This window comes from Neovison vison, chromosome 3 (assembly GCF_020171115.1).
Source record: "Neovison vison isolate M4711 chromosome 3, ASM_NN_V1, whole genome shotgun sequence".
In the NCBI taxonomy this organism is placed as follows: Eukaryota; Metazoa; Chordata; class Mammalia; order Carnivora; family Mustelidae; genus Neogale; species Neogale vison.
The window spans coordinates 72123719-72135268 of record NC_058093.1 but is presented as its reverse complement, the minus strand read 5'-3'; the positions used below and the strand labels follow the sequence as shown (position 1 = coordinate 72135268).

The window sequence follows — 11550 nt, the reverse complement described above, 5'->3', positions numbered from 1 at the left end:
TCTTTAAAAATAAACGCATCTAAAAAATGCGAAGAGCCCGTCAATATCTACCTTATGAGATGCTTCTCATTTCTTCAGGAGAAGTATTAGTTTACTTGAATTTTTCCTCTTCTCTACTACCCCGCTTCCCCCTCCTCTTCCCTCATAAAATGGCAGCTGCAGGAGCAGCCTCCAATGGAAAATGGATATCTTGTTAATAACAGATCGCAAACCCCAGCATCAGCACAGGCTCAGCGGAATAATCTGTGGTGTAACCCGGACTCTGGGTCTTCCCCCACTGGGCCCACAACTTGAGTCCTTGGCGAAGTTCAAAGCTTTCACAGTATCTTAGCAAGGTTATTTAGAGCAAGATGCAGCTAGGATCTTGAGCCTAGCCAGCCCTCTCTGGAATGAAAAAGAGACCCCTCCCCTGCATTTATTTATTTATTTTTACAAAGGAATGCTTGTAACCCACTCCTTTCTTTCTCTTCCCCCCCCTCTCTTTTTTAAATCAAATAGAAGCTTTAGTGAAATGTTGCCTTCCAGTAGCCCAGATGGTGGTTCCTGACTCATGGAAAGGATTATGTGCGGCGCTCAAAGACACTACCTCTAAAAAAGATTCATTTCTTTATTAAGGAGCTAGCTATGTTCTGGAGCGGTTGTTTACACTCAGATTTTTCTGCATTTGCTCTCAGGGCTTGTTTCAATAGGTGAGGCCATCCTGGAGAACAGCAGAGGACGTACCAACCGACATCTGAGGCGCACACAAGTTGGCTCAAAATGGGCGTGCAAACAGAGCGAAGGAAATACAAATAAATATGGCACCTATTCAAAAAACGGATCACAGCAGCGGCCACAGCATAGAGACCTAGCGATTTCAGGCGATACCAAGCACAGTTCAAAACGAAAGCAAGTTGAGAAATGAGAGACATTCCACAAGGCGACTTGCCAGAGTGAAAAGTTAATGAGTGAAAATGTTATAATTGGCTTTTCAAGTATTCACTCACTTTAGATGATTAAATTGCCACAATTTGTATAGACTACAGAAAATTATTAAACATCAACTACAACATTTTCCTGAAACTTTTGTCATTGGCCCAACATCTTCCCCAAGTTTAAGGAAGCTGCAGAGCTGGACGACACATTACACTCTCCAGCTAACATGTGCTTTATGAATATTTGGCCCAGAATTTTCCCAGAGATATTACATTTACAAAATACTCAAAGAAACCTTGTAGGAGTAAACAAACGGCACCCAAACCATTCATTATAAAAGCAGAAAAAGAAAACATAAATAATACGCTTTAATCAAATAACATAAGGTAAATATTCTGCAGGCATAATTTTTTTAAAAAAATTAATAGATCTCTTTTAATTTACTCACCATAAAGAAATGATTTTAAGTGTTCAAGTGCACTTGTTTGATTAATAAAGCATTTTATATTCAATTATTTAGTGCTAATCATTAGGAAGTTTATGTTGTTGAGGCAAATCACCAGCTCAGACATTAAAAACTACCATTATAAAAATATAGCAACAAGGTCAGTATCAAATTACCCTTACATAGGACAGCTCAAGGGCTGCTTCTATGTGATACTAGAAACTTTAAACACCCAAACCCCTCTCAAAGCGCAGAAACCTCAAGAGCAGTGACATGAAGGTAGCTTGAAATACAGGTAAAGTCCTTTCCAACAAAGAAAATAGATGGTGTCCAACAGCATGTGTTGATCATTAGTTTTAATAGTCTGTGGTAAAATTTTAAAGGTAGAAGTTAATTTGTCAGGCCTTCAGCTCTGTCTTCCTCCAGCTCTTGGGCTTCCTTTTTGGTCTCCCCATCCTTTGCCTCCTGTCGGGAAACTGGGAATTTGTCCTTGTTGTTTTCTTTTTTCCATTTCATTCTCCTGTTCTGGAACCAGATTTTTACCTGTCTCTCCGTGAGGGCTAGGGCGTGGGAAACCTCAATTCTTCTCTTCCTGGTCAGATAAGGGTTAAAAAGGAATTCTTTTTCCAGCTCTAGAGTTTGGAAACGACTGTAGGTTTGTCTTCCTCTTCGTCTACCAGGAGCTGCTGATTTAAAAAAAAGAAAGAAAGAAAACAAGCGTTTTAGAAATGTAATGGTGCCTCTGCAGGTTGCTGGAGCTTTCTGGAACGTGTCTAAAGGATGAAATACAAACAAGTCTCTAGCTCTGATATATATAGGATACGCAGGCAAGAGGAATAGAGAGAAGGTCTTCACAATTACTGTCCCCATCATCTTTACGCGGTTCCTACTTTACGAAAAAAAAAGAAGTATTACTTTTGAATAAGAGCTACGATAGCTACATAAGGAAAAAGGAGAGGGCAAGGAAAAGGTAGTTTTAAAGCTAGAACGTGAGATGAAAGCAGATTTCTCCCCCTCTCCCCGCACTGGAAAAAAAAAAAAAAATGCATCCCAACCTTGTGGTCTCATCCAGGGAAACATTTGAGAAGGAGACGAGCTCTGATTTAAGTGGTCTGGGTCCTCGCCAATATTACCACTGGACGATTTACAGTCAGGATATTGTACCAGCTCGGCCTCTTGCTGGGTCGTAAAAATCGGCTGTCTCTGTAAGTTATCGTATCCGTAAAACTTCGCGGGCTCCCCGTGACAGGCAATCCCGCCGCAGGGGGGAGGCGGCGGCGGAGGCGGAGGATGCGGAGGAGGGGGGGGGGCGGCCTGGTAGGCTGCGGCCGGGCTGCCCCCGCCGGAGTGGAAGTAGTCCTGGCCGTGGCCCGGGCCGCCCCCACCACCGCAACCCGGCCCGGCGGGCGGCGGCGACGGATGCGGGTGCGCGTGCGCCTGCGGGGGCGCGTGCGGGAAGCCGGCGGCGCTGTTGCCATAGAGCTGCAGGGCGGCGGCGGCGGCGGCGTGGCGGCTGCCGACCTCGGGCGCGAAGTGACAGTCGTAGTAAGTGGGATTGATGGCCTCGCCCGCCGCGGCCGCCGCCGCCGCCGCCGCCGCGGCCGCCGCCTTGTACTTGGAGTACAGCGGGTTCACGAAGTAAGAGCTCATCGGGGCGGCGGCGGCGGTGGTCAGGGGCCGAGGTAGGGCGGCCCTGGGCGGGCGTTGTGCAGCAGGCAGGGAGCGCGCCTCAGCGCGGCCGCACTGCCGCGGGGGCCTCTGGGGCGGCTGCTCGTTCCGCCGGGGCCGCCGGGCTACGTTGCTGCTGCTACCCACCCGCCCGCGCGCGCGTCGCCTCTGAGGCCCGGCCGCCGCGGGCACTTGGCTACTGGACGCTCATGCCCGGCTCTCGAGCCAGCCGCCTCGGCCTCGCGCCGCCTCCCTTGCGGGTCGCGGGGCCTCGCCCAGCCCCCGCGCTCACCGCCCGCCCGGCCTCTCCCGGCGCGCGCCGGCTCGGCCGCAATATAATCGCCGACGCCCCGGGTGACCTGCCCCGCTGCCTCCACTGTTTCCTCTCAGGCACCAGGCGGCCCTGAGCGCACCGGGACAAGAAAAAAAGTGCGCCCGGCCCACGGGGACACTCTTTGGCTTCGGTTTACAAACGCCCGCTCTGGAGGGAAGAGAAAAAAACACCCTCTACCCGCCACCACCTCTCACCTCGGCCCCCCCGCGGCCCCCTCCCACCGCTCTCGCCGCCGCCGCCGAGGCTGCCGCCCCGGTGCGCCCCGGCGAGGCATTTTCGCACCACGCCACTGAGTGGAGAAGATGGGGGCGAGATAACCGCGCGGAGGGATCCGCGCGGAGGCGACACCGTTGCTCCCGACGGGACTCCTCACGCTGGCGGGGAGATGCCTCCGCCGGCCTTAAAGGGGGCCCATAAAGCCGCACTGCCAAGGGCTCGCCTTGCCCCCCGGGGCCCAGGGAATGTGGCTCGCGGCTGGCGTGGCGGGGGCGCGAGAGAACCTTACACTTGGTGGGGGGGGAGGAAGGAAGGCCACTCCCAGGAGGCCAGGGCAGCAAATGACTCCCTCCCCTGGCCCCTAGAACAAACCCCCAGAGGTTGGCCGTGGCTTTTGCGCTTCTGGACACGCGGGCGCAGACCGGGGAACAAGGGCAAGTGGTGTAGATTGACCTGACCGCGTACATTTGGGTTGGGTCCGGAGTGGTTTGATTAAAGGCCACAAAGGTGATCCCAAAACCTGGCATTATCAAAGCGAATCTAAGGCCTTCTTTTCCAGGCGGGCAGGCCTGGTGGAAATGAGATGTACATTTACCCTTGACGCACTGCACGCCTGGCTGAGGCTCCCAGGTTAATTGATATTTAATGGAAATCATGCCTATGAATATAGTTTCCATCATTTCACCCTTGATAGACGTCAGCACCAGGCGCAGGGGGAACTGAGGAATGTGGGGGCGGCGGGGGCGGGCAGATTAGCATTGCTGAGGGAGTAAATAGAAAAGCGGACAGAAATGTTCCAAGGCGGGAAGAACTCACGCTCGGGTGGGTGGTATTTCCTCGAGCAGGACGCGCGGCTCCCGGGTCTCAGCCCCGGCACAGAGCGGACCAGGGCAGGCGGCGGCCCCCGGGCGAAGCGCGGGGGCCGACGCCTGCGAGTCCCCACTTGGAGCCCCGGGGCCGGTGTTAGGATCGCTCCGGTTCCGGGCAGCTGCAGGCGGCGCCCACCGTCTGCTAATGATTCTAGTTCGTCTGCCAAGCCTGTGAAGTGACTGCTGAGAGCGGGCGCTGCATTCAGCTTAAAAAGTTACTAATTTTTCCGAAAGAAAGGAAAGAGAAGGGTCATCCTAGCTTGAAGGATGAGGAAGAGAAACGTCCCGTGTCATGTGGGCAAGTCGAATGTGAACCGGCAAAATATTCCTGGTTTTCCGTGCCCGCTCGCCGTTAACCGCCGTTTTCTCTTCCTCAAACCTCCTTTTTACTCCCTGTCTACTCCCGTATTAATGTCCAATAAGTATAATAAGTCTATGTTGAGTGCGTTTTCCCTCGCCGACTCGGCCTTTCTCGTGAGCTTTTCAAATGACCGGGGCCCCTTTTCCTTAGGGATAATCTATTGCTGTGAGGGCACCAGGCCCACACCAGCCTTAACCGACCTCGGAAACATGCCCCGAGCCCACGGAGGGCGCTCCCGCTAAAGCTAAACCACACTACGCCGGCCTTTCACGCCAAATGCAAATATCTAAAAACCCGAGACGGCCCCAAAGGCGCAGCAGGCGAGTCATTTCCACCACCCCCTACTCCTTGTGGGTTGGTCCTGTCTGTGACTGCGATCCTGAGGTCAGTCCGTGTGGACTGAATCATATTTTGCAAATGGAGAAAATGAGATCGAGACGGAAAGGCATAACAAGATAATGTTTAATACTCTTTCAATTGTTTCTACAGAATGGCTGAAAATGGTCCAGGTAAACGGATGGTTAATGAATTTCCAGATGATAAAGGCATGCTTTATTTTTTAAATGAGTGGGGAGTGGAGGGTGCTGGGTGGGGTGAGGGGAATGGGGTTTGTTGTTTTCTGCCGGATATACCCAGGTAAAACTTCCTTAAAATCCGAAGGCGAACAAACCTATTCTGATAGTTAACGATTTGTACTTCAGCCTTGCAAATACCCAATTAAAAGAGAATTATTCTCAATAAAGCCTTGGAACCAACTTTGTAATTGTGGCTTTTTAAATTTCCGTGTTTGGTGTGTGCGCGTGTGCGTTATTTAAACTCTGGATCAATGAATGGATTTTGGAACAGAATGGGAAAAAGAAGAGCGAGCCCAGATCTCAATACTACAAGGCACCTTCCAGAACTGTGTTTTTCCTTGGGGGGCGGGGGAAGGTCGCAGAAAAGAAACACAAATACTTCGAAATTCATTTCTACACATTCTGGCCTAACTAAGAAAGCATTATAACACAACATTTCCTCTTGGGACAAAACACTTAGCTCCCCCTCGCCCCCCACCCCAAGCATTCTGTTTATAATCTGAATGGGAAAAGAGCGCGATTAACTTTGTAAATAAAGATCTATGCTTTTTACATGCTTGTTTTGATAGACTGCATTAACTTAACCATAACATTTTATAGTTTCAGCTGTGCCATAGTCCAAATTTTCTAAAATCCTGACTAATCCAAAATTTTATACCTAACAAACACGCCTGGAGAATTTAATAGTGTACACTGCTTCTTTTGGTTAAATTTATCCTGATTAAGAATTAAAAATAAGATTGTAAATATTTTAAATCAAAACCTTCCTTGCCTCAGCGCCAGCTTCACGAGATCACAAAGTGGAGCAACAGCGCTCTCTAGTGGCAAAATGCCGCCTCCAGTCGACCGAGTTTAACCTCCCTTTATCCGACTCAAACCAGTTCTAATCTTGTTCTTTATTTTGACTGGGGCTTGGATCGTTGACACTAATAATGCTCCATCCCTTTGATTGTCAACAAGTCAAGTGCAGTAAGCAAGGGCTCCTGAACGCCAAAGATATCTGTACTCCCGAGAGCTTCCAGTAGTGTCTTTTTCAAAAGCTTCCAGACCTTCTTTTGCCAGACACAGTAGGTCCCCATTCTGTAATCGCCCACAGTTACAGGATGGGCTGGGCTGAAGAAAAATTACAGCTTTCTAAATATCAACTACAGCAGGCTTTTTTGTCAGAGGAGCCAGGCACTTCGAAAACGAAGAAATGATAGTTCATTTTATTGGTATTTTCTTTTAAAGCTTGTTGCTCAGCAGTAAATCCTGAATATTTGCTATTTTAACTTGTTATTTTTAATCCTTCAGGCCCATTTCACTGGGCAATCTGGGGACAAGGGAAGGCAGAACTAGAAACCAAATTAAAAGCGTTTTGCTGGATCTCTGAGCAGCTGTCTGGAAAGGCCCTGCTTGGCTGTGTTTATTGGCATTTCTATACACAATAAATGAGATTTTAAATTTATATCACAAGTCACAGAGTGAGATAAACTGACTAAGCATTCCACTTGAATTTTTGTTAAAGCAAAGACTTTTTAATCAGCTGAGGTATTTCCTTCGAGGTTAATCGTTTTTCTCAATTTCAAAAATGTTTTCTTCCAATTCAGCTGTAACGATTACATTTTTTATAAGCAAAGAGAATTTAGAATTTAGAACAATACTTTTGCTACAAAGTTTGGAATGGGGGGCCAGGTACTTTTATGAAAGGGCATTTAAATACATCTTTCCCTGCGACGATTCGGCTGGGAGACTCTGGGTTCCAGTAAATGAGTCAATATCACTAACTTCTCCCCAAATAACAGGCCAATTAAAAAAGAAAGAAAACGAGCTAGACAGCCACCATAGTGAAATATTATAAAGAGCCACCCACCATAGGCTGATTCTAATACCAGGCCCGTTTTAAAAATCAGAAATCTATCATCTCCTCTTTCCTACCCTCCCCCATTTTTATTTCCTAGGTGCTCACACCTCACCGGTAACTCTCAAGCCCATGCCTTCTTGGTCCAACACAGTCTTGTTTATATTTTATTGTCCAGATTTTAAGACCCAGTTTTGTCTGCATTTTTCCCTTCCTCCTACAAACACAACATCAAAATGAGATGGTTTCAAAGCGAAGCGCCGAGCCTGTCGTAAACTCATTACCTCCAGACGTCTCGCCGGCTCGATGGCTTTATGACACCTTGGCTCTTCCTGTTTTCAAAGAGCTCTAGGTATCGGGTTGGCCGCAGGGGCGGGGGTACGCTGCACCTTCTGCCGGATCTGGGCCTTGGCTTTCCCTCCCAGCCCCCCTCTGCTTTTCCTTCAAGTCCCCTCTTTCATCAGGATCCCCCCAAACTCTGCCATTGCCACCCCCCTTCTTCCACCTAGCCCAGGCCAACCGGCGCCACCCACTCTCCGGCCTGCCAAAGCTATGCTGGGCCCGAACCTTCACTTACAATGACCTTCATTTTAGCCCCTGAACGCAGACCTTAGAGGGCCAAGCTGGGGGCTAAACCCGCACTGGAACTGAGGAGGGGAAGGGGCACTAAGATGGGGTGGGGGTAGCTGCGGAGGAGAGCCTTGACCATTTTGATCTGCTAAGGTCACTTTGGGGCTCTTGAGTGTGTGCAGGGCAGAAGCTCGAAGCCTAACCGGCTCAGTCCTTCAGGAGCCAGCCGGCCTTTGGAGGTGGAGGAGTTGCTCCAGAATGCAGTTGGCCTTTCCCTTGTTTAGAGAGAGGAGGGGATGGCTTGGTACCCTTGAGTAGACGGAAACGGTGCGATGTGCCAACTCCCAGGGAAAGGGTGCCTGGCTTCTGGGGCCCGGGGGTTCCGCTGGGCACTGCTGTGAGGCTGACACTGAGCCGAGGGCCAGAGTTGGCTGAGAAGCTGGAAGCAGGCTGGGGGAAGGACAGAGCAGCCAAGGGCCCCCCTCTGCCCACACAAAGGATAGACTCAGAGGCACATCCGACCTTAGGTGGAAGGGCCCCAGATTTTTAGCAGTGTCTCCCTCCCAGGGATGGGAGAGAAGTCCTGTGGGGGTGGTATTTTGCAAAGAGACAGAGAAAGCAGGCACACAGTGTTCAGGGCCAGCGCCTGGGCTCCGTTTGATCAGGTCAGCATTTATTGGTAGGAAGCGGTAACATTTACAACTGGTCCTCAGGCAGGAACCCGGAGGGCCTACACCCGCGGCCGCCCACGCAAGCCGAGCCCTCCCCAGGAGCGATCGGCCCCTCCAGTGCACTAAGAATAAACCCCCCACCCACCAGAGGCCCTGTGCTCCCCTCTCGGCCTCATTTCAGGTCTCGGTGAAGGGCCCACGGGCTCCCTGAGGAAAGGGGACTTTCGTAACTGGTGGGCAACCTGGGCGGGCCTCCCACCGTCGTCGCTCTGCCTTCATTCTCAGAAGTGGGGCGCCCTTGGCCCCTGCTTGAGCAGCGCTGGGGGCTAAACTACAGCACTTTTCAGAAACATAGAGGACATTTACACAGGGGAGAGCTCCTTAATCCAGCGTGCACTCACAAAATATAGCATTTCCTATGGAACCAATGGTTCAGGAAAGGGAGGGAGCGGGGGAAAAGGCAAAACCCAAAGCCACTTCATTTCTCCAACACAAAAGCGAGCAAATACAGAGTCCCCCAAATACCTCACAGAGACCAACCACACAGTCACTTCTACCTAAAAGGGAGAGGGGGAGGAAATGTCCGAATCGCTGGAGAGTTTCTGGAAATCAGCACCCACAAACAAAACCCCCACTGCCTTTGCAGCGCACAGTGGTCCCGCCAGCGCCGCGTCGGGTCAGTCTCCTTTGGGGCATTTCTCCTTGCTCATCTTTTTCATTTTCATTCTACGATTCTGGAACCAGATTTTGACCTGTCTCTCTGTGAGGTTCAGAATCCTTGCCACCTCGTAGCGCCGGTCCCGGGTGAGGTACATGTTAAAGAGGAACTCCTTCTCCAGCTCAAGCGTCTGGTATTTGGTGTAGGGACAGCGCTTTTTCCGGGTGGAGCGAGCGTGGATCCAGTTTGCTGCAGGGTTATCTATGAAGAGGGGAGTTTGGAGAAAGGGATCGAGGGGCGGAGGGGAGGCAAGGAGAAACGACAGGGTGGGGGAGAGAGGTCGTTAAATTAATTTCACCGAGGATGGCCGCTTTTCACAACTTGGGGGGAATTATCATAAAAAGCCTTAATGCCCGCGCTCTGTTTACCGTACAAACCGCGCGCCTAGGGTAGGTGGTTATGGGAAGCTTTTTATGGATGCGTGTTGCTCGCCTAGGCTAGAGTAGGCGTCTAGACGTTTTTATAGGTTAGTAAAACTATCAGTTTTGCACATTCGAGCCTTACAGGTTTCAGCAATAAATCAGGGGGCAATTTCTTTTGCACTTACTTGGGTCAAGTTGCTGCTGCGGCGGCTGCGGATGCTGCTTCTCCTCCTCCTTCAGTGGGCAGCCTGGGCTCGGGTGGTCGCTGCAAGCCGAGGGCTCCGACGAGCCTCCTGCCCCGGACCCGGACCCGATCCCTGCCCCGGGCGCGGTTCCCCCAGCCGCCGCTGCCGCCTTGTCCCGTAGGAACGAGTTGCAGGAGAACTCGGGGCCGCCGCTCCCCTGGGACTCCCGGGCCGCGGAGCACTCAGTCCTTTTGGAAGAGGAAGACGTGGAAGTGGAGGAGGAGGTGGAGGTGGCGGCGACTGGGGTCTGGGCCGCTCCGGTTTCAGGCTTAATCCCGTAGTGCCGCCCGTTGGGTGGGCCGCTGGGGCCGGGGCTGGGACCAGGGCCCGGGCCACCTCCACCCCCGCCGCCGCCGCTACCGCCGCCGCCCGCGCCGCCCGCGCCGCCCGGAAAACCGGGCAGCGGCTCCATCCAGGAGCGCATGTAGCGGCCGGGCTCGGAGGCGGCGGCGGCCAGGGGCGGTGGGGGCACGTACGGGTGGTAGAGGCCGCTCATCGCCGCCGCCGCCGGGGGCTGGGCGGGCACCGCGGACCACGAGGCGGAGAACACGGCCGATTTGGGGGCAAAACTACACGAGGCAAACTCGGCGGCAGCAGCAGCCGGGCTGTCGGCCACACCTGTGGGCCTGCCCTGCGCGCCGGGCCCCGGCGGTCCAAAGCGCGCGGCGAACACCTCGTCGCCCTCATGGCCTATGAGCGAGTCCACGTAGTAGTTGCTGAGGGTGCCACTGGAGGACATTTTGAGGCGCCGTGCGCTCCCACCCAAGGTTACACTGCCCGCCGCGGCGCCGCTCCCCGCCGGCGCCGGAGCGGCCGACTAGTTCGCAGGCTGCAGCTTCCACCATTGGTCGCGCGGCCCACGTGATCATATTTACCAATACCGGGAGTAAATCAGTCCGCTAAACTGGGGGCTGCTGTGATTTAAAAAAAAAAAAAAAATCATCATCAACATAAGCGCCGCAATTAGAGCCCATAGGCCGGGTCCGTGCGCCCAGCTCGGTCCGGCCTGGCTCGGACAGCCTGCGGTGGCTGGAACCACTACGCCCGACCGTGGCCGCAGGAGGCGCTGGGACTATTTGTTCGTCTCTTCTTGCCGTCCTCGGTCCTGCAGTTCAGACCCAGGCGCTGCCTCTCCAGCCCGTGGACTCAGCTCCCGGCCGCGGGTCCCGGGCGCACCGAGCACTGGGCCAGAGCCCCGAGCGGCCCAGGGCACGCAAGGCGGCGTGAGGCCCGAGGCAGGCCGGCCTTCAGAGGCGGCCCCCTGGCGCCCGAGGGGAGTTTTTTCCCTGTGCCTTCTTTGCTACCCAAACGCACCCCTCCCTACACAGACCCACACACGCTCTCTCACAGCTTGTCGTGTTGTTTAAAACAGGTGGAAGACCTCTGTAATGATATTATGCCTTTCAATAAAAATTTTATGAGGTGTATTTGATTATAGATTAATGTGTCCCTAATAAAACGGACGGATGGAGCAGCTCGGAGGGCCTCCTCCCCCTAGCACACTCACACACGCCCGCGCAGCCACACACTCCCCCGACGTGAGGCTAAGCACACGCCACGGCCCGAGGGGTGAGCTGGGCAGCCCGGCCCGCCGACTGGGTGCTTCGGCGGCCTCCGCTGGGGCTTCTGTGTGCCCTCGGAAATGCTGGCAGACTGCAGCGTAGGCACCGCGGGGACGGTGGCGGCCAGGATGCCTTGTCTTTCTCCGGGGCTGCTGGAGAGGCCCTGTAAGAGAACACGCCAAAGGGCAGAACCCAAATC

General features: G+C 53.0%; 2 protein-coding genes across 3 annotated transcripts; both read right to left on the bottom strand.

The window, feature by feature from the left end:
- Positions 1-589: 589 nt before the first annotated feature.
- HOXD8 (homeobox D8) lies at positions 590-3331 on the bottom strand. 2 transcript variants are annotated; one of them, XM_044242391.1, is made up of 2 exons: positions 2416-3331; positions 590-2043 (listed from the first exon to the last, which is right to left on the bottom strand). In XM_044242391.1, the coding sequence occupies exons 1-2, from the start codon at positions 3008-3010 to the stop codon at positions 1751-1753; spliced, it is 888 nt and encodes a 295-aa protein (XP_044098326.1). In that variant the 5' UTR covers positions 3011-3331; the 3' UTR covers positions 590-1750. The 2 variants fall into 2 exon arrangements, with proteins under 2 accessions (XP_044098326.1, XP_044098325.1); XM_044242390.1 differs by having other exon boundaries at positions 590-2046; positions 2416-3330.
- Positions 3332-8425: 5094 nt separating this feature from the next.
- Positions 8426-10970, bottom strand: HOXD9 (homeobox D9). Its single transcript, XM_044240939.1, has 2 exons — positions 9730-10970; positions 8426-9383 (listed from the first exon to the last, which is right to left on the bottom strand). The coding sequence occupies exons 1-2, from the start codon at positions 10526-10528 to the stop codon at positions 9142-9144; spliced, it is 1041 nt and encodes a 346-aa protein (XP_044096874.1). The 5' UTR covers positions 10529-10970; the 3' UTR covers positions 8426-9141.
- Positions 10971-11550: the final 580 nt, after the last annotated feature.